At 54.9% G+C, this 23,750-nt stretch overlaps 1 protein-coding gene and 1 pseudogene across 1 annotated transcript; both read right to left on the bottom strand.

Moving 5' to 3' along the window:
• Window positions 1-3,025: 3,025 nt before the first annotated feature.
• LOC120600897 (uncharacterized) lies at window positions 3,026-3,144 on the bottom strand (annotated as a pseudogene).
• Window positions 3,145-6,942: 3,798 nt separating this feature from the next.
• On the bottom strand, window positions 6,943-18,269 carry CHRM1 (cholinergic receptor muscarinic 1). Its single transcript, XM_039860308.1, has 3 exons — window positions 17,701-18,269; window positions 17,158-17,250; window positions 6,943-9,478 (listed from the first exon to the last, which is right to left on the bottom strand). The coding sequence occupies exon 3, from the start codon at window positions 9,400-9,402 to the stop codon at window positions 8,020-8,022; it is 1,383 nt and encodes a 460-aa protein (XP_039716242.1). The 5' UTR covers window positions 9,403-9,478; window positions 17,158-17,250; window positions 17,701-18,269; the 3' UTR covers window positions 6,943-8,019.
• Between the last annotated feature and the right edge of the window lie 5,481 nt (window positions 18,270-23,750).

The raw sequence follows: 23,750 nt of genomic DNA, 5'->3' as shown, positions 1-23,750 counted from the left end.
AGAGTTTGTTCACATGTCAGAGGGGGAAGAATGGTAGTAGGAGTCTGTCGGGCTCCCAAGTGTCCAAGGCAGCAAAAATATAATGACCATTTATTGTCTACTGGGTCCCAATACACCCAGTGCTCTACTGATCACGAGGGGCTGTGGTCTGAGGTGTGCACCCCTGGACTTGGCTGGCAGAGTCGGAGGAGCATGAGAAAGGGAAAGCGAAGACCCTAGTGGGTCCAGGAAGCAAACCAGTGTTTTCTCAACGTTCAATATATAACAAGCCCAGCATGATTATCTCCTTTTACAGATGAGGAAACTGAGGCTTGGAATAACGAAGTAATTTGTTCAAGTTCACAAACTCTGGCTCCCAAACTCTCGCCTTTAGCTTCCTGAGTGATAGGGGTGCTAAGAGCATCTTTTGTTGTATTTGGTCTTCGATCCTGGCTCCTGTCACAGGGCTCCTAAGTCTCTTGGAATTTCCTGGGTGGTAGATAGGAATGTGTTTTGTTCTAATGCGTGACACTCGATAGGCTCCCGGAGAGCTACAGGATGGGGGCTGGCCGCCAGAGAGACCTAACCAGGATTAAAAGCTTGGCCCCACCCCTCATGCTCCAGGGAGGGGCTAGAAATTGAGTTAATGATAATAGATCACACCTACAGCATGAAGCCTCCATAAAAATCCCAAAAGTATAAGCGTCAGAGAGCTTTCGGATTGGTGAACCATTAGTAGGCTGGGAGGATGGCACACCCAAATTCTGTACCCAACTCTACGCTCGAGACCCTTCCAGACCTCACTGCCTTATGTGCCTCTTCATCTGGCTCTTCACCTGTATCTTTTATCATGTCCTTTATTACAGAACTGGCAAGTGTGTCCCCTGGGTCTGTGAGCTATTATAGAAAACCATTCCCTGATTGAGAAAAGCATCCTAGGGACTAGTTTGGAAAAACGAGGATTTTTTTTTTAAATTAAGTTTATTGGGGTAACACTGATTAATGATTATATAATTTTCAGGTGTACATTATAATTTGACATCTGTATATTCTATTATGTGTTAACTACCGAAAGTCCAGTTTCTTTCAGCTACCATATATTTGATCCCTTTGCATCTACCGCCTCCCCCATCCCCCCCTGCTTTCTTTATCCCCCTTAATTTTCTACCTCCCCACTCCCCAATTTCTATCCTAACTAATTAGTCTATAGTCCATGTCTATGAATCTCTGTTTGTTTGTTCTGTTCATTTGTTGCTTTTAAGTTTATAATCCACATATAAGTGATATGTGATTTTCAATTTTTTCTGTCTGGCTTATTTCGCTTAGGTCCATCTATGTTGTCTCACATGGCAGTATTTCATCTCTTCTTATGAATGAGTAATATTCCATTGTATATATGTACCATAGCTTCTTTATCCAATCATCTATCGTAGGACACTTTGGTTGCTTCCATGTCCTGGCCACTGTGAATAATGCTGCTATGAACATCAGGGTGCAAATATCTTTTTGGCTATGGATTTTCAAGTTTTGGGAGTAAATACCCAGTAGAGGGATTGCTGGATCATATGGTAGATCAATTCTTAGTTTTTTTGAGGACCCTCCATACTGTTTTCCATAGTGGCTGTATTAATTTGCAGTCCCACCAGCACCGTATGAGGTTCTTTGGAAAATGAGGATTTTTGAAGAGTGAGCTAACCATTCTCTCTAGACTTTCCTAGGCTGCTGTTATACCCTAAGACTGTGACCTTGAGCTGCAGCCACCAGCCGGTTTCCAGCCTCTAGCCACCCTGTTCCCTTCAGACTGGCTAGCCCCCAGGATCCAGATCGGCAATAACTTAATCCATCCTGTTGCTATGGTTTCTCCTGATAGGGATTATGTACAATTAAGTGGGTTTTGTATACTGACAAAGAATCAGTCTTTGAAAGCCAAGAGAGTTTCTGTCTGCAACCTAGGACTTCTATTCGGTCCTGAACAGGTTTTTCCTCCAATTGCAAGTTTAAATGTGCCACTAGATGTGTATAGACAGAATTTTACCACCCCCTAGATTCTCTTAATTCAATATATTCTGCAAGATCTATCACATTCTTAAAGACATCACTCCATCTCTGCATTTCAAAATAGGACCTTATAGCAATAGTTAATGGTGATATTGCAGTAAATAAAAAATAAAATAAATAAGTTAAATGTTTTTAAGGAAAAGTGAAAATATAAAGGAAAATAAAAATTACCTATGTAATGCTAAAAAATATTATTGACCCTGGGGAGGGTGTTGTGGGAACCCCTAAATTGTAGCCAATTGGACAGAAGTGTGGGTGACCTTGGAATCCACTACCAGTGACTTGACTGGTGTCTGAAGTGGGGACAGTCTTGTGAGACTGAGCCCTTAACCTGCCAAATATGATATTAATTCTCGGCAGATAGCGTCAGAATTGAATTGTAGCACACCTGGATAGTGTTGGTGAATTGGTTGGTATGGGAAACACACACATACACACACGTTGGAGTTAAAAGTTTCGCGAGTAGGATGTGAAGGAAACAGAAGTTTTTCTTTTTAATAGGGCAAGAATATTCCAAGCAGAGGAAATGGAAAGGGTGAAAAGCATGAAGGAGTGAGCTTGAGGCTTGTGTGAGAATCAAAAGAATTTCAGAGGCTGGGACTGGGGTCTGTGGACGAGGGGTCGAGGAAGAGGCTGAAGAAGTAGGGCTGAATAGAAGGCTTTTGGAGGCTGAGGAGCTTGCAGTTTTATCTGAAGCTGTTGACTAGTGGTAAGCAAGGGGTTGACAGCATCAGATCTATGTCTTGGCAAAATCACTCTGGCTGAAGCATGGAGAATGGATGGGAGAGGGACCAATTAAGGCAGGTGTTGGCAAACGGGCCGGTGGATCTGTTTTTGTAGCCACTGTGAACTAAGGATGGCTTTTGCATTTTTATTTGTTTTATTTTATTTATTTATTATTATTATTTTTTAGGCCAGGCAATCCTTGGTTGACCTCACGGATTGCAAGGACCTCGTCAGTTTATAATCTCTTATTTTTTATTTTTCACGCCTACAGCATCTGGTCTTCCTAGGTGGTCTCCCATCCAAGTACTAACCAGGCCCGACCCTGCTTAGCTTCCAAGATCAGAAGGGATCGGGCTTGTTCAGGGTGGCATGGCCGTAGACTGGCTTTTGCATTTTTAAATGGCTGAAAACCAATCAAAAGAAGAATGACTTCTTTGTGACTCATGAAAATGATATAAAATTAAAATCCCAGTGAAATTCAAATAAAGTTTTATTGGAACACAGCCATGTTATTCACTTTGTATTGTTTCTGGCTACTTTTGACTGCAGTTACAGGGTTGAATAGCTGGGACAGAGACTAAGACTAAAATACTTAAATATCTACATAGTATCCTTAATTTTGCCTCTTGCCCCATAGATCCTAAAATATTTACTCTCTGGCCCTTTAGAGAAGTTTGCTATCCTCTGAGTTTAGGGATTATTTTAGCATTTTAGGCAAGAGACTGCACCAGGATAGCGACAGTGTGGATGGCGAACATTGGATGAATTTGAGAACTATTCGGGAGGTAGACAGACTGATTGGGAGAACGGGGGGTGAAATGAGGAGTCTCCAAACGACTCCCAGATCTCTGGATTGAGCACTGAGTGAATGGGGGTGCTAGCCAGGCCGGGAATGCCAAGAGAGAGAGTGGAGCTAAGGGGTGGGGGCGACATCAGGGCCGGGGGAAGAGCGAGAATAGTTCTCAGGCCTATTTTGTGTGATTCCTGGAGTTATGCTGTTCGTGTGTTACCGAAGATGCTAAGGACAGCGGCTTCAAGCCCTTTCGGGCTGGTGCGGGGGACCTGGCATTTGAAAGGCTTTGTACTGTGAAGGCGAGCAAGTACCTGTCTGAATTTCCAGTTTGGTTAGCATCAGTTCTATCAAATCAGAGCCAGGCTCTAAAAAATGAAATCAAGGATCTCAAAAGCCTGGGGAGGCACAGGGAGAATGTGGAGTTGTCCCTAAGTGCCAAGTCTCTCCTCATCCATCGCCCAGTTGTCTGGCGAGGTTGGCGAACTGGGGAGAAGGAGGGCCTGCCTCCCGCAACTTTAGAGTAGCAGCCCCGTGAGCTGATCCTGTGGGGTCCTTGGTTCCTGCTGAAGTGTGGGAGCGGCTGCTGAGGTGTCCAAAGTCATCTATTCTATCATCAGTCCTGGGGTCCCTGTTCTCTGGGAAGCACTCCAGACTTGGAAGGACTTTCCCCTTGGTTGCCTGCAGATGGCGCTCAAGTGATACAATCGGAATGGAGTGGGGCGTGGGACAGACCGGAGGACAGAGCATCCTAACCGGTGCCCCTTCTCTAGGCCAGCTCCAACCTGGTAGGGGGAAGGGCTGGGATTCACAAAGCTGCCTCATTCTTTACTTCCTGCTCAGGCACGAAACAGCTCTTGTTACTGGGGCCAAGAAGGACTCCTTCGGGGCAGGAGCGGGTGTAGTGTTGGGGGTGGACTGGTGCCAGGTCCAGCCATCCCTCTCCTGTTGGGCTCAAGCCATTCCCTAGTAACGTAGTTGGTTCCTGCTTCCAACCTGATGCTATCTAGCCCCGCCCCCCAAAGCCATCTCATTAGCATAAACTCAGGTACTGTTAAAAGGGGCTCATTTTGAATAAGGAAAGACACTCCTCTCACCTCGATCACTCAAGGGATTTCTTGAAGGCATCCATCTGGCAGCTGAATCTGAAGAAATCTTGCTTCAGAGACTGGCAGGGCACAAATCCCATCCCTGAAAACCATCATGGACCACGTGCCCTTGGCTGCCCAGGCTTGCTTCCTATACTCCTTTCTCCAACCCATTTCTTCTTCCTGGGCTGGGGGTTGGGCAGGGACGGGGGACTCTGGACTCTTTAAAGCCCAAGCTGGAGGAGTAGAGAAATGTGTGCATCTGAAAGCAGACTTGGTTTCTGGCCTTTACCTGTGAGCAGCCTGGTCCTGTGAGGTAGTTTTCCTACAGTCTCTTATCTTCTTAACTCTCCCCTGAGGGGCTCACTCCCCTTTCAGAGATGAGGACACTGAAAATGAGACTTGCCTAAGGTTTGTGGTGAGGGGGCACGAGCAGATAGGACCTGCACTTGGGACAAGGAACAAGTGTGAACTGCCAGCCCCATTGCTGATCCAAATACCAGCCTTGACCTCCCCATTCCTGGTCTCCAGTGAGGCCAGGCCAATGCGATTCCAGTGTTTCTGGTCTCCCAACACCGCTCAGCTTCCTCAGTCCCTTTGTCTCCCAGGACCAATGCCTTCAACACGGGGCGGGATATTTAGCTCTGAAGGGGGTCAGTGGCAGCAGTGGCAAGGGAGGGGCCCTCTGGGGTCTTGAGCTGACAACCCAGGAAGCCGTGCTGGTGGGTGAGGGGGAGGGGTTTGTGTCCTAGAGTCCATGCCCACAGCGCTGTGCTCCCTGGTCCCTGGCCAGCCCGTTCTGTCCACCTCTTCGGTGGATTGCCCCTGCCCTTAGTGTAGGAAGCTTCCTTTACAGAGGATTCTGGGAGCCCTGACAGGTGTGTGTGGGGTGTACTTCCACTCTCCCTCTTTGCAAGGGCTCAGCCCCACCCAGAACATCATACCTCTAAGGCTGCATTTCTGAAATTCGCCTGCATCGCAATCACCCACATGACTTGTTGAAACACATGGCCGAGCTCTCCTCCTAGAGTTGCTGATTCAGTAAATCTGGGGTGACTCTGAGAACTTAGGTATCTAACAAGTCCCCAGGTTATGCTGATGCTATACTGGTCGGGGCCACTGCACACCAAAGGATCAGCTTAGTGGGTCTGGGTTATCCCAACCTTGTGCATCCCAGAGAAAAGTCTGGCCCTTGCTTGGCTCCTAGGAAAGACAACCCCTAAGCCCTTGGACTATCCTGCGTACCTGGTGGCCTTGAACCACACCGGATCATCGATGTGAACCATGTGATTTGTAGTGAGGGCCTTGGGCTGTGTGGTACCAGTTTAACCTCTGGAGGGGCTGAAGACTAAGGTCAGCCATGACTGCCTGGTCAGACTCCAGTAAAAACCCTGGACACCAAGGCTCGGGTGAGCTTTCCTGGTTGGCAGTACACCATGCATGTGGTCACACGCCGTTGCCGGGAGCGCTGTCATGAAGCGCTGTCCCATGATTCCACTGGGAGAGGACAACGGGAAGTTTGCACCTGGTCTCTCCCGGGCTCTGCTCCATGCACCTTTATCCTTGGCTGATTTTAATTTGTATCCTTTCACCGTAATGAACGATAACCACAACAGCTTTGCTGACTTCCGCGTGTCCTTCTAGTGGGTCATTGAGCCTAAGGGTGGTCATGAAGAACCCCAGGGACAGCCACTGCTCTGCGTTCTGGGACTTACTGATCTAAGATTCCTTTGCTTTAGGCTTCGAGGCCCCTGAACCAATGGAGTGCCTCGTCACCTGGCCTGAGGGCCACCTTTATAGGGTGCTTTGGCCTGCACCCCAGGTGCTCCATCTCCATAGTCCTAGGGGTCAGGAGGCTGTGAGCTGCCTGGAAGCCTGGGTGTCGCTTTGTGGGGTAACCCTGAACAGTCTGCCCAGATCACTGGGCCTTAGTTTCCCCATCTGTAAATGGGGCTTTGGAGCAGTTCTGTCCTCCCTGAGTGTGACAGGGCCCCAGAGCAGCCACATATGACAAAGCTGATAGAAAATACGCTGGCCTACGGGCAGGGGCAGTTTATTTCGCCTGGTTTCCCTGCTTCCCGTAGCCAGGTCTGTCCATTACAGCCCTACTCGCCTGAGCCTGAGACCCCGGGGTGCTGGGGTCCACAGGTTTCGGTAGATCCCACCACTCAGTGCTGCCCCTCCTGGGACCACTGTCAGGGCAGCAGCCCAAATTCCATGCTACTTGGGCCTAAGTACCCATCCTGCCCTGGACTAAGACCAGGTCCTTGATCCAACACAGGGAGGAAAGACCCATAGCGTCCACTGGTTATGTGGCTTTATTCACAGACTCAGCACTTGCTGAGGATGGAAGGAAAGAATATTTGGGGCCAGGCTGGGCCTGGAGATAAGGGTGGCTGGGAGGCCATGCGTGGGTGGGATCGGGGAGTTCACAGGAGAGAACCTGTTGGCTGGGCCAGGCGTGGGGAGGGGCGGGGCCCGGAGGCAGGCAGCATGCAGGAGACCTGGCTAGATCTGTATAGAGCAGATCTATCTAGGTGGTAGCTGAGAGCCAGGGAGGGAGGGACCGAGGGTTTCTCTGGGGCAAGGATTATAGGTGTGAGGCTGGACGGCAGGCACCCCGGCTCCTCACTCCTAGGGAAATGATATAGGGGAACAGTTAGGACACCTGGTGCCTGTCCTGCTGCTGCCTCGGGACACGTTGTGTGACTAGCCAAGATGGTCCCCTCTGCTGTCTTTGTCCTGCTGATGCTTGGACATTTGCTTCGGGGGAAACCCACAAAGGGATGCTCTGGGGACATTAGTGGAGAGGTTGGACGGTCCTGAAGAGTGTGCCTAGGGCCCAGCAGAGGGGGCTGCGCCGGCAGAGGAGGGATCCCCAGCCAGGGAGGGATCCCCAGCCAGGGGCCGCTCCCTTAGAGCCAAGCTTCTCTCAGCGGTTTGTGTCAGTTCCCTGCTGTGGCCCTAGGGGGTGCCATTTCCCACCAAAATCCAGGCCAGCCACTGGGCCAGGGATGCTTGTAGTGGAGAACCTTCTTCCTCCTGGCCCGCCCTGCTGGCTCCGGACAGACTTCCTGCCTGAATGCAAACAAAGAATCCAAAGGCCGGATCCCCCTCCCGGCCTCCTTCCTGGTGAAGAGCCCGTTCCCACCCAGCAGGGAGCAGAAAAACCAGTTGCCCCGGGTTCTCTCCCTGCCTGGGAATAGCAAAATTTGGAGAGTTGGCAGGGTCTCTCTGGGCTGTCCAGGAAGGTGGCCTAGGGGCCTGGGAAGCCTGGTGAGGACTGAGGAGGGCCCTGGGTCTGAGGTCACAGTCCCTGCCCACTTTCTACCGGGCTCTCCCGGGACTGGGGTAGAGGGATGTGGACGAGGGGGGCCGTCAGCATTGGCGGGAAGGGGTGCGGTGCACAGAGCCGGGGCGCTTGGGGATCTTGCGCCAGCGTCGCTTGTCCCAGCGGCAGAGCAGCAGCAGGCGGAAGGTGTCCCGGAAGGCTTTGTTGCAGAGCGCGTAGCACATGGGGTTGATGGTGCTATTGACGTAGCACAGCCAGTAGCCCAGCTCCCACAGGGTCTCGGGGACGCAGTCCTTGCAGAAAGTGGACACCAGCACCATGATGTTGTACGGTGTCCAGGTGAGGATGAAGGCCAGCAGGATGGCACTCAGGGTCCGAGCCGCCTTCTTCTCCTTGACCAGCGAGAAGGTCTTCCGCTTGGCCAGCTGCTCCTTCCCACGGGGCTTCTGGCCCTTGCCCGCCCGCTCGCGCCCCTTCCTGGTCGGCCTCTTGACTGTATTCGGGGAGCTCCGGGGGGGCTGCTTGGCGGGGGCCTGCGCCTCGGGGTCCACCATGGGCATCTTGATCACCACTTCGGAGCCAGGCTCCTCACCCTCCGAGGATGTGAGGGACTCCATGGAGCCTTCATCCTCCTCCTCCTCCTCTTTCCAGCTGTAGGCCTGCAGCAGCCTGGGGGCCCGGCAGCAGCGACAGCAGCGCCCTGGGGGGCTCTCTGGTGAGCCCTCAGCCCCCGGCTGGGATCTCTCTGAGCTGCTGCTGCTGCCGCCCCCCTTACCTGGGGTCTCCGAGCCCTGCAGGGCTGCCAGCTCCCGGGCCCGGTTCTCCGTTTCCCGGTAGATGCGCCAGTAGAGTGTGCACATGACCGTGACAGGGAGGTAGAAGGCGGCCATGGCCGTGCCAAAGGTGATGATGGGCTGGGAGAGGAACTGGATGTAGCACTGCCCAGCCAGTACTGTCCGCTCCCCCACCAGATATTGCCAGAACAGGATGGCTGGGGCCCAGAGGACAAAGGACACCAGCCAGGCAAGGCCTATCATCAGAGCTGCCCGGCGCGGGGTGCGCTTAGCCCGGTAGCTCAGGGGCCGGGTCACGGAGAAGTAGCGGTCAAAGCTGATGAGCAGCAGGTTCATGACAGAGGCGTTGCTGGCCACGTAGTCCAGGGCCAGCCAGAGATCACAGGCCAGCGTGCCCAGAGCCCAGTGTCCCATGAGCAGGTACGTGGTGTAGAGGTTCATGGAGAAGGTGCCGATGATGAGGTCGGCACAGGCCAGGCTGAGCAGGAAGTAGTTGTTGACTGTCTTGAGCTCTGTGTTGACCTTGAAGGAGATCAGTACCAGCAAGTTGCCTGTCACAGTGGCCAGTGACAGGAGGCCTGTGGTGATTCCAATGAAGGCCACTTGCCAGGGCCCCTTTCCTGGTGCCAGGACGGTGATGTTGGGGCTGACGGCGGGTGGGGCCGAGGTATTCATGGTGGCTGGGTGGGGGCGGGGAGGCAGCCACTTCCTCCAGTCACAAGACAGGGCTTCCTCACGGGGAGGTCATCACCTGAAAAGAGAGGACTGGGCTTTGGTCGGGCTGCTGGATGTCTCCCACAGCCTGGAGTGGAGGAACCCAGCCTCCAACCTCCCAGAGCTTCAGGCCAGACAGCGTCACCCTCCCTTATTGGCTTGTCCCTTCCTGTTCTGGTGTCCACACACGGTCATTTATAATGCACGTTCTCAGCCATGAATGGATTTGCCAGCAGCATGGGGGTGGGGGTGGCTTCGGAATCCAGAGCTCTGAGTCCTCATTCCAGCTTCGCCATTCAGACTCTGAGCCTCAATTTTCTCATTGGGAAATTGCTACTAATTCCTATCTTGCTTAACTCATGTGGCAGGAGTTGGGAGATTTGCTTTGTATACAGCACTGCCAAATTTTCAAAGCATTTCACTCAATTTTATTAAAGCCCTCATTTACTGAGTGGTTACTGCACACCAGACACAGTGCTAAGCACTTCATTGAATTATCTAATTGAACTGTCATACTTCTCTAAGAGGAAGGTCTCCTATGATCTCCACTTCACCGAGGAGACCACGGCTCCCAGCGGCCACATGGCCCGGCCACGGTGTTGCAGGTGGGGAGGATTGGAACCCACTTCACTCTCACCTTTGGAGCACGTGGGGCTCCAGTGGGATAATTCCATTAAACACGGAGAGATGAGAAGGCAGGGGTGGGCTCTGGAGAAGAGAAGGGGAAAGACAGGGGAGCAGAGGGGCCCCGTGTGTGTCTGACTGTGCATGCACGTGCGTGTGTGTGTGTGTGTGTGCATGAGAGTGAGAGAGAGAGAGAGAGAGAGAGGGAAAGGAAGGCAGTGTTTGGAGCTGGGTCAGACCCTCTCAAGGCCACAGGGAAAGTTATGCTGGGCCCGACACTCACCCGGTGGCAGAAGATCTGGAGTAAAAGCAGGCAGCAGTGGGGAGGGACTCAGCTCCCAGATAAGCGGAGTCTGGTCCCAGATGGGGTGTGGGAGCTCCCCCTACCTTCCTACTCTGTTCCTGAGCCCCAGCTGAGTGGGGGGCAGCAAAGGGAACGGGAAGATCCCCCAGATTTTCTTGAAGCTGGAGTCCAGCCCAGGGACTAGGCGTGGGTAAATGGAAAAGCCAGGACTCTTAGCAACCTTCTGGCCAGGCAGGAAGCACCCACAGCTCAGTCATAGACTTGCCACTGTATTTTGGGTGGTCCCTTCCCGTTCTGGGCCTTAGGCATCCATCTGTCCATTGAAGAGCTTGGGGCCTCCTCCTGCCTGCAGCTATGGCTTCAGGGGCTGTCTCATTGGAAAAATTCCAAGGGAGAGACTTTGGGGAAGGACCCACCAAGCCCTGCTGTTCTTGGGGACCTGGTCTGTGACAGAGAAACTAGAGTGGTGTGCCTGGGAGGGGGTCGCTGTGTGATAGATGGCCTTGGTGTTGTGTGGCTGTGACAGTGTGTGACCCACAGTGTGTGTGGCTGGGATCTCTCTGAGCTGCTGCCGCCGCCACCCCGCTTACCTGGGGTCTCAGAGCCCTGCAGGGGAGTTCAGAGTGTGACATACGAACGAGAAAGACTGTGGCTCTCAGTGCAAACCGTCATGTGCAAACTGCCGGCCCTGGGACAGTTTGCACATGAGGGGGCACATGTAACATCCTGGTTGAAGGACCCAGATTCTGGAGCCAGACGGTCTACAGTCAAATTCAGGCTACACCATTTACCGGGTGGGTGATTTCTGCTAACGACATAGCTTCTATGTGCCTCGGTTTCTTCAACCGAAAAATGAGGATAATACTAGTCCCTAACTAACAAATTAAGGCATTATTAATCGATGTACCGTGCTTAGAACAACCCTGGCTGGAATCCCACTGCCCCTTAGCACGTGTAGCGGTGAGCGCCCCCTCCTGCCTAGCAGCGTTTGCTTGTTTGGTTAAAGATTTCTAACACTATGGCGAAAAGCAACTAGTACCGATACTGATCATTGCTGTTATTTAGAGCTCCCCGAGTGCCAGCCTCTGCTCCAAGTGCCCATGTGCCTTATTGCAGTTAATCTTCACGGGGAGCCTGTGACCTAAGGATCGCTCTTCTCTTCATTTTACAGATGAAGAAACGGAGGCTGAGAAAAGCAAGAGAATTTGCAGAAGATACATGAGTAAGGTAGGAACCAGGATTTGACCCAAGCAATTTGTTCCATTGAAATTTTATTTATAAAATCTGATGGTCGGCCCGGGGGGGCGGGGGGGCATCGTTTGCCAATTTGAATTTAAAAGATATGACACTAAAATGTTATTTATTTTGCTTACTAAGTTTTGTTGCGGCCTCTTTCCTTAACCGAAGTCAGGCGCTGGGCGGGAGGCTGAGGTCAGAGGGGCCTGCTGGGGCTTCCCTGGGTAAGGCCGCTGGTGGAGGCTGCCCTGATGGGTTGCCCTGCCTGCCTTTTGTCTCTCTGATCTGAACTCAGTGCTGTTTAACGCCCATTGCACAGATGGAGCAACGGAGGCCCAGAGGAAAGAGGAAGAAGGCATCGTGTAGCCCGGGGTTTCCTGGCTTCTCACCCCTCACATGCGGGCCCAACTCCCAGGTGCCTTTGAGCAGCTCTGTAGCCCCCAGTGGTAGCCCGGGCCAAGCCCTGAAAAGTCTTTATTAGAAGAGGAGCCTGCTGGCCTGAGGGGACCACACCCTCGGCAGCTGCAGAGGCCGCTTTCGATGCTGGGCCAAGCATCCCATCCACCATTGTGTCTGGTCCTCATGCCATAGCAAGGCTAGGACTAGGGTGAGGTGAGTGGGGCACTTGCCTTGGGTACAAAATTTAAGGAGGTGCCCCCAAACTGAGCAATCAAGAAATAAACGGTTTAATGCAATATTTAAAAAACAAAAATTAATGCAAAGCATCCCTCACGAATCATTTTAAACAAAGGCAGGATCCAGCCCTGTACATGCACAAACACCCTTATCACCCATGCCCCGCCCTGATGCTGACCCTGGTTCCAATGAAACTTTATTTACAAAAATAGAGGGCCCACCCACCTCTGGGGTGTAGTTTGCTCTTTGATTCTGAAAAAAATATTATATTGCAATAGTATTTATTTTGATTAGGAAGTTTTTTTTTGTGCCTCCTTTCAATTTTACTGAGGCGAGTACCTCACGCACCTCACCCTGATCCTCCACACTGTGGACAACGGCCCCGGGTCTGAAGCTCAAAGCTGTCCCTTTCTGGCTGTGTGATCGCTGGCAGTCATTTAACTCTCCCTCCCCTGGCTGCCTGTTTCCCTAGCCGATGGGGAGAAAAGCATCCGAAGCCCCTGACGTTGAAATGACAGTTAAAGGCCTCTGTTATTATTTCTGTCTCCCCATTTGGATCCACCACCTGGACCCTGTGGCCCTACCCCTTCACCTGCAGACCCTGAGCATGGCCCCTCTCTGGTCCCCAGATTGCTCGTTTGTACGGTAGAGGAGCTGGATCAGCCTGGCGTCTGTAGGGATTTTACAGGGTCCTGACCAACACCTCAAAACGCCGAGCAGAAGGGACCCACGACCCCGAGGTGAGGCTGCAGAGGCTGACACCTCATTTAGGATCCCTCAACCGGAGATGGAATGACCTCTCACGGTGGGAACGTGGCAACCACTGCCCATCACAAGCTCTCATTGCAAGCTAGGTGGGGCTTTGAGGAATTCAAAAAAGGCTTCAGAATGGGGGACCCAGGAGAAGTGGTTTTTGAAAGTGAGGAGGCTGGCGGTCCCTCTCTTTCATGGCCAAAAGTCCCTTCCACCTCTCCTTTTAAAAGCCATACTGATAACCACCATAATTAATCACCTCCTACATGTCAAGCACTTGATGTATAATATTATTTTCCTTAATCCACAGGACATCCCAATGGGGAGAGGTTCTTATCTCTGTTCTACGGATAAAGACACTGAAGCTTGCGGGGGGCTAAGTGACTCCCTGACAGTCTCACAGGACCTTCAGCAGTGGACCTGGGACTCTGGCCCTGACCTGTGGGCTCCATGGCCTGCGTTCTTTCTCCTTGGCCGACTGTGAGCTGTAAGGGCTAAGGCTTCCCGTCTGGGACAACTGGGGGAAGGAGAAGGGCAGAGGTTCTGGGGAACTGGCCCCTGATTCTTCCCACTTCCTGAGGCTTCTGAGCCTCTGGGATGCAGCTCAGAGCAGAGCTATCAGTGACTCTGACTTTCCTCCACAATCAGAAGCAGGTATCCTCCCCCAGACCTCTCTCGGACAGTGATTTGCTAAGGAGAAGGTTCCTAGAGGTCTGTGTCACCTTCGGCGAGTCTCCTTAAGTCTTCATTGGGGGCAATCCTCTGCCTGTGCCAGGCTGCCGGGGGTCAGCAAGATGATGGCTGTGAAAGGACCAGGCTTTCTGATTGTGGCTGCTTCCCCTGGGAGGTCAAGCCCTGGGCCGAGAGTTGAGGTGCCGGGGTTCAGCTGCGCTGCAGAATTTCTGCAAAGAAGGGGCTTAAGGGTCAGCCTTCCGGTTGAAAGTGGGGCCGGAAGCTGCATTTGCATAGCACATTCTGTGACACATCCTTGGGGGGTGAAGTTGGTTGATGGGGATTGCAGCGGGTGGGGGGGAGGACTCCCCAAGGAAGTCGTTGCTTCTGACTAGCTTTAAGCCCTGTCTCTGCTCCTGTCTTGCTGTGTGACCTTGGGCAAGTCACTGTTCCAACCTGGCAACCCTTCCAGAGGATGAGTGTTTGAGTGCATGGCTGAGGAAGAATAAGAAATGGGGCGGGGCTGAGCCTATAGTTTTGTGGGGATGGGTTGGGACTCATTCCCTGAGGGTGTCCCTTCTAGGGTACGGGAAGATGGCAAGGAAGCAGGGAGGTGCTTTTCTGCCCTGGACTATGGCCTCCTGATGAAGGTTGTTGGGAGCTTTTAATAATATTATTAATATTATCATAGCAACTGGTATTTACTGACTGCTTACAGTACACCAGACATGGCTCTAAGCATTATGTACATGATTTAATTGACCTGTTACGAGTTCTTGCAAAGTAGGTTTTATTATCCACAATTTGCAAAAGGGACAATTGAGGTTTTGAGGCCTTAAGGATCTTACAGCTAGCTCACCAGCACGGCAACCAAGATTAGGACTAGGAGGTCTGCCTCAAAGGCTAACATCTTGGACCCCTACTCTGAACTGTGGGGAGGGGGGTTTAAGAGCTTCCTTGCCTACCTTGGATAGTTTGGCCAAACCCTAGTTTGAATCAATCAATAGCGAGGAATCAGTCTTTCCTTAGAATCTGTCTCTGTGTGTGTGTGTGTGTGTGTGTGTGTGTGTGTGTGTGTGTGTGTGCGTGACAGTGTCTGTCATTATTTGCGTGATGTATAATGGCAGTGTAGTAGCAAGGGGGAGGTCTAGTCCTCTGAGAGGCAGGGTAGGGGCTGTGTCTGCCTCATTTACTGCTTTATCCTAGTTCCTGGCACGTAGTAGTTGCTCAATCAATATTTGTGGTATAACTACATGAATATGTATGTAGGGTCATCCTGCTTGGCTTCAGGCTCAGAGACATGAGGATGAGCCTGTGGGGGTCAGGACCATGCTCTATACCTGCCAGCTCCCATGTCCCTTCGCCTGCTGGGTCCCTGTCCCTTAGGTGAGGCCCTGCCTGGCTTGAGATCACAGGAAAAGAATAGCCACGGGCATCCTCATCTGTGGACCAGAAGTAGACCAAGGAAAGCCTGCCTCGCCTGCTGCCAGGAAGCCGAGTGAGGTGACAGCACAGGCCTGGGCGAAGGATGGTGCCTGTTAGTGTTAGAGGAGGAAAGAGTCATCCTGGACTCAAAGAGTTAAGGGATGAGGTCAGAGCCTCTAGCACTGGCAGGCCAGACTACTGACCGCCAGCGCCCTGGACCAATCCCCTGGGGCTGGGGATCTGGATGAGGAGAGGAAGGGGGAGGGGAGAGAGCCACTGAGGGCGGCTGGGAGAGATTGCTGGGGAGAGGGACACCTGCAAGTGACGATCTTTGGAATCTCAGCGCTGGCCAAGGAGCGGAGAAGGGGAGGCAGAGAACGAGGGGGTGCTGGGGACGAGATTCAGGACGGAGGAGTGAAGCCATCTTGTGGTTCTGGGCCTGGAAGCCGGCAGAACCCTGACAGGAGAGCAGGAGAGAACGGGCAGTATTGGGGAGAAGGAGTTCTGAGGAGGCGGGATCCGAGGGGCTGGGCACCTAGGGCTTCACATGTGCGGTGAGGGGGGTGCTCCTTGGGTCGGGTCTCCAGACCGGTCCCTTCTGCTGGGGCCATACCCCAGAGCCAGCCTGTCAGAGGCGGCTCTTTCCCCCTAGCGTACTTTTCTCTGAAGGTATCTCTTCTTGACCCATCCAAAGAGCCCAAGACTTCCCCCGCTGGTGCCTGGCCTTGGGAATGAGGGGTAAACAAGCACAATTTATTATATTTTCAGGCTCCACAGTCCACTGGGAGCGCCAACTTGCCCCGGAGAGGGCAGCAGCCATCAGTTAAATGCTCATAACCGCACTGCTGAGCCGGAAGAGGCACGTCAGCCCGAGAACCACTGCCAAATGTGCTCACTGTCGAGGGGCCTGAAACGGTGGCCCAACTTCAGCCTGGCAGTTCGCAGGCCGGGCGCTAGACCTCACTCTGCCAGGCGGCATCGAGGGAGCCGGGCCCCTCGTTCTCTTCTCCACATGCCCCCCGCTCTTCACTGTGTTCCCTTCCCCATTTCCTTTCTTCTCTCTCCCTCCCTCCCCCCTTCTCCTAGGCATCACCATGGCATCACGGCAGAGCAGAAACCCAGTGCGATATTCACCCACCTCTCCCCGCCAGTCAGAGCCCAAGCTTCTATCTCATGGAGCTTGCTGCTCCCCCACCCCGTGCTCCTGCTCAGGCAGGTGGGAGTGCAGCGCTGTGCGGGGGGGCGAGGAGAATGGGGTCCGACCCCCGACCCCTAAATAACGCTTTTGCGACCACAAGCATGTCCCTTCCCCTTTCTTGGCCTTGGTCTCTCAAATGTACAATGGGAGGTTCCTTTCTAGGTCCGACGTGACCACTGCCTGACCCCTTCTTGACACTCTGGGTCCTCCTTGCACTTCATGATTCCGTTCTTGACCTCCGGGCCCCGCAGGAAGCTGAGAGTCACATCTCCCCTGCCTTCTATATCGCAGCGGTGATCACGGCTTGCCTAGTGGCTGAGGTCAAGTGGCAGAGAACTCTCATCTGACAGCTCAGTGAGCAGCCGATTACCCAGGGACAAGAGACTGTCCCACTGCGGGAGACGGTCTGACTCCTTCTGGCCAGTTGGGCAAGGCCTGGGTCAGGGTGGAGCTGCAGGTATGTTTTGTGGGAAGAGGTGGACTCCTGTCCACTGGCACTGATAACACCTGAGCAGCACTATCTGAACGACCCAATAACAGCCGACCACCCGTCTCTAGCTGCCAGCCCAGGAGCTGGCAACTCTGCATGAATCAGAGCTCTTGGCCCCCAGCCCATCTCCACATCCTGGGGGTACGGGGATGGGTACCTGGCATGGGTGCCCATTAGCGTCCATGCATCCCTGGGCATAGGACTGAGACCTGCCCTGCGGAGCCCAACATACTATAGACATAGGGAGGGCCCTCTGGGCCCCTGCACGTGTCAGCGCCACGTTCTCTGGCCGGCATGGCCATCCATGTGCCCATTTGTCCCCGGAGAGCCCTAGGGCCTTTGGGCTGGTCTCCTGCTGACTTCTGGCCCGACACCCACCTTGGCATCCAGTTTGTCCATCTGGCCAGCAGCCTGGTTCAGTCCATCTTGTGGGGGATGAAGATGGATGGGGGTGGTGGGATTCAGGATTCCCTGAGGGAGGAGAGGAAGGGGTTCTGGGACTGGTACCCCAATTGGGGGAGTTGGCCTCCCACAAAATGCTGATGTCAAGAGCTGCCCCTTGGCCCCCTGCCCTTTCCACTCTGTCCCTGGGGTCCTGGGGGCTGTGCCTGCTACATGGTAGCCTGATTCCTTCTGGTTCCAGATCCAGTTTCTTAAGGGGGTCTCCATATTCTCTGCAAAATGAACCCCAGAAAAACATCAGGTGTATCCCCTCAAAGCCAGGAGACAGGGCGTTTAGAGCAGCCAAAGTCCAATGCTGCAGAACGCGCTTGGCCTCTAGACCCCCTCCCTGGCCCCTTCCTCTCTCTGGGGTCCATCCACATTTCCTTCTAGTTCTGGTCCCTACCTCGCCCCCAGGACCCTGCTTCTCCAGCCCCCGCCTCGGTAAAGCCCCTCCCAAACCCTTCCAAATGTACTCACCATGGGGCCGGAGAGGGGTCTGTGGAGTCCTCGACCTCACTGCCTCCCTGGGGGCCGTCAGCGTCTCCAGGGACCCAAACACCTGGCTCCCGGGGGGAGCTGCGCCCTGTGCTGGCAGCCGGAGAGGCACAGCCAGTGATTGGCATGTCCCACCCCCTGGCACGCCAGCCTGGGGGGGGGAGGGAGGAAGGGAAAGAGAGGGAGGGAGGAAAGGAAGGGAGGGGAGCTGGAGGGAAGCCTCAGGCAGCCTCTGGGGTTTGACTGGGTCCTGGAGCATGTGCCCCCCCACCAGGGCCCCCAATTTGAGCCCTGAGAGGGAGGGGCTGGGACATGAGGACGACGATCCCAGGAAGACTAAAAGTCCAGAACGGGAGAGAAGGCGGATACAGGGAGACAAACACCCACACCCACTGCACACAGACTCGGCGGCACACACACACCCTCACAAAAGCACACTCTGTTTCCTCGGGCTCCTTCCCGGACCGAACCTTAGAGCCCCCAACCCGCGTGCACCGCGTCCCGACACACACGCCCGGGTATTCACCTGTCTCTTTCCCTCATGCACGCCCTGCACATGCCCACGCGCCCACCCACCCACCCAGCCCCACACCCTGCTCTTCCTCCTCGCTGCGAAGGAGCTAGATTCCTTCTGTTTGGAAATGACACATTGGGCCTCACGTGAGAGGCTCTGACTTGGAACAGACCCAGAGGGCTGGCACACCCGCCCCGGGGGCTGAGCAGATGTGCCTGGGTGCTGGGCTGTGTGCTCTGTCCACGCCGCATAGCCCGGCTTGAGGGTATATGGGTGTCTGATTTGCAGGGATGAGTGGGGGACTGTGTGCCTGCTTCATGTGCTGTTGAATGTCCCGCACATGTATGTCCCTGAGTATGCATGTCACCATGCAGCCTGTGGAAATGCAGGTGTCACCCTGTTGGTCGGAGCCAGGATGTGTGTGTCTGTATTTGGTGTGTGTCTGAGTGTTGCCCAACTGTGGAACTTGCTAATTCTGACAAGTGAGGCAGCCTTTATCTCCCTGCCTGCTCCACCCCCAGCTTCCACTTGGAAGACAGACAGACAGGCAGACAGACAGCTCTCCTCCCAGCTTGTCAAACTCTGTCTCCCCTGACACCCACTCAGGGCTTACAGGTGTGTACCTAGGAAGTCATGAACCTGCCCTTCCCCCCCACCTCCCTTAGCTCTACTGCTTGGTCTGCACCCCACCCCCCAGGCTGGTTTGGGTTTATATGTGGAGTTTCCTCAGAGATAGAGCCTCTGGGGGCCCTTTGCCATAGAGACCTGGGCCTTGTGCCGCCTTCAACTGGCTCTAGAGACCTTCTGGGGAGCTGACCACAGAGGAGAGAGAGATTGGGAGGCCACCGTTGGGCTGCCGTGTGTTTTGCCCGCCCCCGCCCCCGCTCCCGCCCGACCATGCTGAAGGCCTGGGGTGGGAGGTAGGAAGGACCAGGATCATCTATTATCCCCATTTCGTGGATGAGAAAACTGAAGAGCAGAGATGTGACTAATATGTGCTGGGCAAGTGTTTGGACTCAGGTCCGCTAACTCTAAGCCCAGGGCTCTGGAGTCACGGGGTCAGGACCTGACTCACCAAGCACCCCTCTCAATTCTAATGCGGAGGGAAACCTGGGGCTCCCTCATGCTGGAGCCCAGTTGCTAGTGGAGCCAGGTGGAGCAGAAGCGAGTCCCCGGGGCTTGGCCAACAGTCATAGGACGCCAGTGGTGGGCGCGAGATACAGGTGGGGGCATCTCTGCTTCTCAAAGCCAGCAGAGGCTAGAGCGAGCACGCAGTCCACCTCCCTTCTGAGGCTGAGGAGACACTGCAGCTTGGAGAGGAATCGGCGAACCCGATTTCCACCCCGGGGTCAGTCAGCGGGACCAGGGGTGGGTCCGAACTTGCCCAGTCCCCGCGCATGGGCGCGGACTCGGGCTGCCCCCTGCTGGGCGGTCCTGGTTTGCTGCTGCAGCTCGTGCGCGCGGTGGGGCTGCGTGCACTTGTGCGCGTACACGTGGCTGAGTGTGGGGGTGTTAGGCCTCCGCGCACAACATTCATTTCCGAGTCTGAATCAGGCTCTCTCCTTGCCCCCTCCCCCCAATCTCCTTGGTCTCCCTTTTCTCTCCCACCGCCTCTGCACACGTCCCTTTAGAAATAAAAACACTTATTTTGTAGGCGGGAGAGGAGGGTGTCCAGCTTCCCCCTGCCTTCTCTAGAGCGCCCTTCTGTGTCCCAAGCGGTTTCCTCTTTCAGTCTGTTCAGCCGAGGAGGTAGGGGGATGACCGCCCCCCCCCCACCGGTCCCTCTGTATGACTCTTCTCTGCCCAGGTCTTCATGGCTAGGTCCCATGACCGGATGGGGAAACTGAGGCAGGAAGGGAGAAGGGAGGCAGGGCCGGGAGAAGCTCTCCCACCCGGCTCTCTCACCGCCCCCGCACCCGCGCCGGATTTAGCCACAGGGAGGCTGGGAACATTGTCTTTATTTTAAGCTGCCGAGTGCGGCACGAACGCGGCTGCTCGCGACAAAGGGCTTCGCAAAGCAGCGGCAGGCGGCGCACGTGGGGGTCCGGCACCCTCCCCCCGGCCCCGCGCGACCCGCAGCTGCCTGACCTCAGCCAGTTTTATCTTCTCTCTGGCCGGGTGAGACCCGGGCTGGCTCGGGACACCTGGGTCCCGGCTCCTGACGGTTGCTATCTTTGGTCTCTTGGTCGAGGGTTCGCTTCTACAGGCCACCAAGGGAGCACGGGTCGCTCCCACGTGGCTGGGTTTCCCTCTCAGCCTCTCCACCGTGGATGAAGGGAGAAGCTGCCCTGTTCTGGGTGCGAATCCAGTTTAGCCTCTTCCCAGACAGACCGCCCTGGGCAAGTTAGTGGCCCTAAGTCTCTAGGTCTCAGTTTCTTCATCAGCGTCCTGGAAGTTAGAAACACCTCCTTGACGGCGCTGTTTGACCATTAGTTGCAGGTTGAGCGTGGCACTGGCGTTCGCTACAAGTGAAAGCCATTGTGGTTGTTATTTCTAACTCGCGTTGAGCACCTACTGTGTGCCAGGCGCTGCTAAGCGCTCTACACACATGAACTGGTTTGTTTCCCACAACTCATCGAGGGAGGTTCGATTATTATTCCCATTTCACAGATGAGTACATTTACAGGCGGCGCGCATCTCACGGGCTTGGCGCAGGGTGTGGTCGGTGTGCCCCGCGACGGCCTGGGGCTGGGGTCGGGGTGGGAGGGTGCAGGCTGCAGTGCCAGGACGGCAGAGACACGTGGCACAGTATTTTTAAAAGGCGGGGATCCTGACTGAAGGTCGCGAGGGGGTGGGGGAAGGAAGTGAACGCACTCTCATGCCGTTCAAACCCTCATCCTCGGTTTGACCCAAGTCAGAAGATTCAAGCCAGGTTCTCAGTCCTGCGTGGAGGCCGAAGTGGGTCATTCGCTTGTCCCCACCAGACCTCTGAAGCCAAACAGGTTGGTCCTCAGCTCCTCGGGAGGGGGCGTGTGTTGCTGTCCCCGCCCCCATGCCCCCACCCCCCGTCATGTCATCTAGGTGACCTCCACTCGGAGCCCGCGAGGGAGGCAGCTGGGCGTCCTGAGGGCCACGCCTTGCCCCCACGCCCCCATTGCTTTAGGCCCTCACCCTCGCTCCCCCACCCTGACGGCGGGGACTCCGGGAGAGACAAATCCCCAGATTTAAAAAAGAAGCTAAAAATCCAGGTTGGGGCCGCAGATACAGTGGGCCTAGTAAGGATCCCCGGGGTCCCCACCGACGGAAGGCCGGGTCGAAAGTGGTCCCAACAAAGGCATCATCTTGAGACAGGGAATCGGGTTTTCCGAGTCTGGTTCCGAGGTCCAGGCCGCGTAGAAACTATCTCCCTCTACGTACCGGGCGCTTCCCCTCCCCGGCGGGGCTCTCGCTGGGAGCGGGGGCCAGGGGGAGGGCCGGGTAGCAGTCCCGCTCCCGCGCCCCGGAGCCTCCGGGTCAGCTCGCGAAGACATGGGGCGTTGGGGCGGCCCAGAACGTGGCGCCTCAAGGGGCCGGGACCTGAGCGGAGCGCTCCCCGGTCCTTACAGCCTCTCGGGCGACGCGGCTGAGCTCCCGGGCGCCGGAGGTGGAGCGAGGGTGATGAATGCCGGGAACAGGCGACGCGTCCTGGAAGAGTCTGATTCTCAGTAGGACCGGCCACTACGTGGAGCCGCGTTCCCACAGGGCGTCCCCCAACGTTCCCTGTCCCGCCTCTGAGGTCGCTGGCGGCCGCCTAGGAGTCGGACGCACCGTGGATGTCCGGCCGCGACGAGGAGAGGGGAGCTTTTCCACGCGCTGTAGAGACTAGTGCTTCCCACTCAGATCTCTATGGCCCAAAACAGCCCGAAACGGCGTCGACTTTGCTTTGCTTGGTCAGTGAACATCAGGCCCCCGAGTTTTCCGCCACATGGCACACGCGCCCGGGCCCAGGGCTAGTGCCGACGCGAGACCGCTGGAAAGAAGTCGTGGGGAAGCTTCGGGCGGGAACTTGGGGCGGGAGCGGGCACCTGAGGGCCGCATTCCCAAGGCTTCTCCCTAACCCTCCATCTCCACGGCAGAGTCTGCGCGCCCAGGGAGTGACCCGGTTAGGCAGAACCGATTTCGAGATCTCCTTTCCTGTCCCCGGCCCCTCTCAATTTGCTTCTTTTCCTCATAATATCCCTCCCCCGACTCCCGTGGGCGTGTGCGCCTTGTCCTCGTGTCCCTACCAAGGTGGAGACCGAAGCTCCAAACCCACGATGGCGAAGAGTGGGATCCGCCGGGTGATTGGAACCTAAGCTCTCTCCCTCGCTCTCCTACCCACCTCTCGGCTAGACCCTCGCCCCCGCGGGGCTCAGCAAGTCCATGGGTGAGCGGGGAGCTGCTGCTCACCCTTCGCGACTGCGGAGTCGCGAACCTCCCAGCCTCTGCTCTGGGTGGTCCCGGGGCTGTCCGGGGTCGCTCCAGTGGTACCCAGGCCCTCCGCGCTGCCCGCCGCGCCCCCTAGCGGTCAGCTCAGCTCGGTGCCCAAAGGGGCGTGTCGAGAGGCCGGGTGAGCCTGGTGACAAGTGCCCACTTTCCTTCTCAGAGAGAATAATAATAATAATAATAATAATAATAATAATAATAATAATAATAATAGTACACATTCCTCCTTCATGCCCTGAGTACGGGCCTTGTTGGCGGGGGTGGGTAAGATCTTACTTCCCCCATGTAAGTGCAGATTTTACTTCCAGTAGGAATAGGAGCTGGGTCCCTGTCACTGAGCGCTTCCTCCCGGCTACCGCATCCAACATTCATAAGCGCTTTTCGTGCACGTTCTCATTTAATCATGATGTAGGCATAATTGTGATGTCCACTTTACAGACAGAAAACTGAAGCCCAGAGAGGTTAGGGTCAACCCTCTTCACTCCTTCACGGTTTGTAGGTTTTGGCCCCAGCTTGGAGCCACCGAGCTGAAAATCCTCTGGGTCATTTAGGACACAGAGGGGTGTCCTGGGAATTCGCTAGGCCAGTGTCGGCCTCAGCGCTTCCTTCCGCGGTCCATTTACTTAACAAACACATAGCCCAACTATGTGTCGACACTGTTCTTAGTGTTTTATGTCTTAACGAATTTAATTTTTGTTATAAACCCACGAAGTAGGAAGAATTATTATCTTCATTGTATAGATGAGGTCCTGGGAGGTTCAGTAATTTGTCCAAGGGTCGCATCGCTAGTGGGTGACAGGCACGTCGACTTCTGATCGCTGCGTTTGCCCCTGTCCTAAAGGTCCCTCCAATGTCGACATAGATATAGCCACATCGCCTTCCCTGCCTCCCTCCACATCCCTGGACTGTGGAGGTAATCGGCCTTTCTGCCAGGGTCTAAGGCCTCCCTTCCCCGCCCCCTTGGCGCCTCCTGCGGGCCCCGGCGCTGTAGGAGGCCTAACCAGGGCAGAGACTGAGGAGTTTGAGCAGACCTCAGAGGCCGCCTGTTTACCCCACCCGCAGGCACTCGCTTGATTAACAGGCACAATCGAGTTAGGGCCGGGGCTCCGCGGCT

The sequence above is a fragment of the Pteropus medius genome, unplaced genomic scaffold (genome assembly GCF_902729225.1).
Source record: "Pteropus medius unplaced genomic scaffold, Ma_sr-lr_union100, whole genome shotgun sequence".
Lineage (NCBI taxonomy): Eukaryota > Metazoa > Chordata > Mammalia > Chiroptera > Pteropodidae > Pteropus > Pteropus medius.
This window is presented reverse-complemented; position numbering and strand designations above follow the sequence as displayed.

Coding starts and splice junctions, on each gene's coding strand:
- CHRM1 (XM_039860308.1), bottom strand. CDS start 9,402: ATGAATACCTCGGCCCCACCCGCCGTCAGCCCCAACATCACCGTCCTG.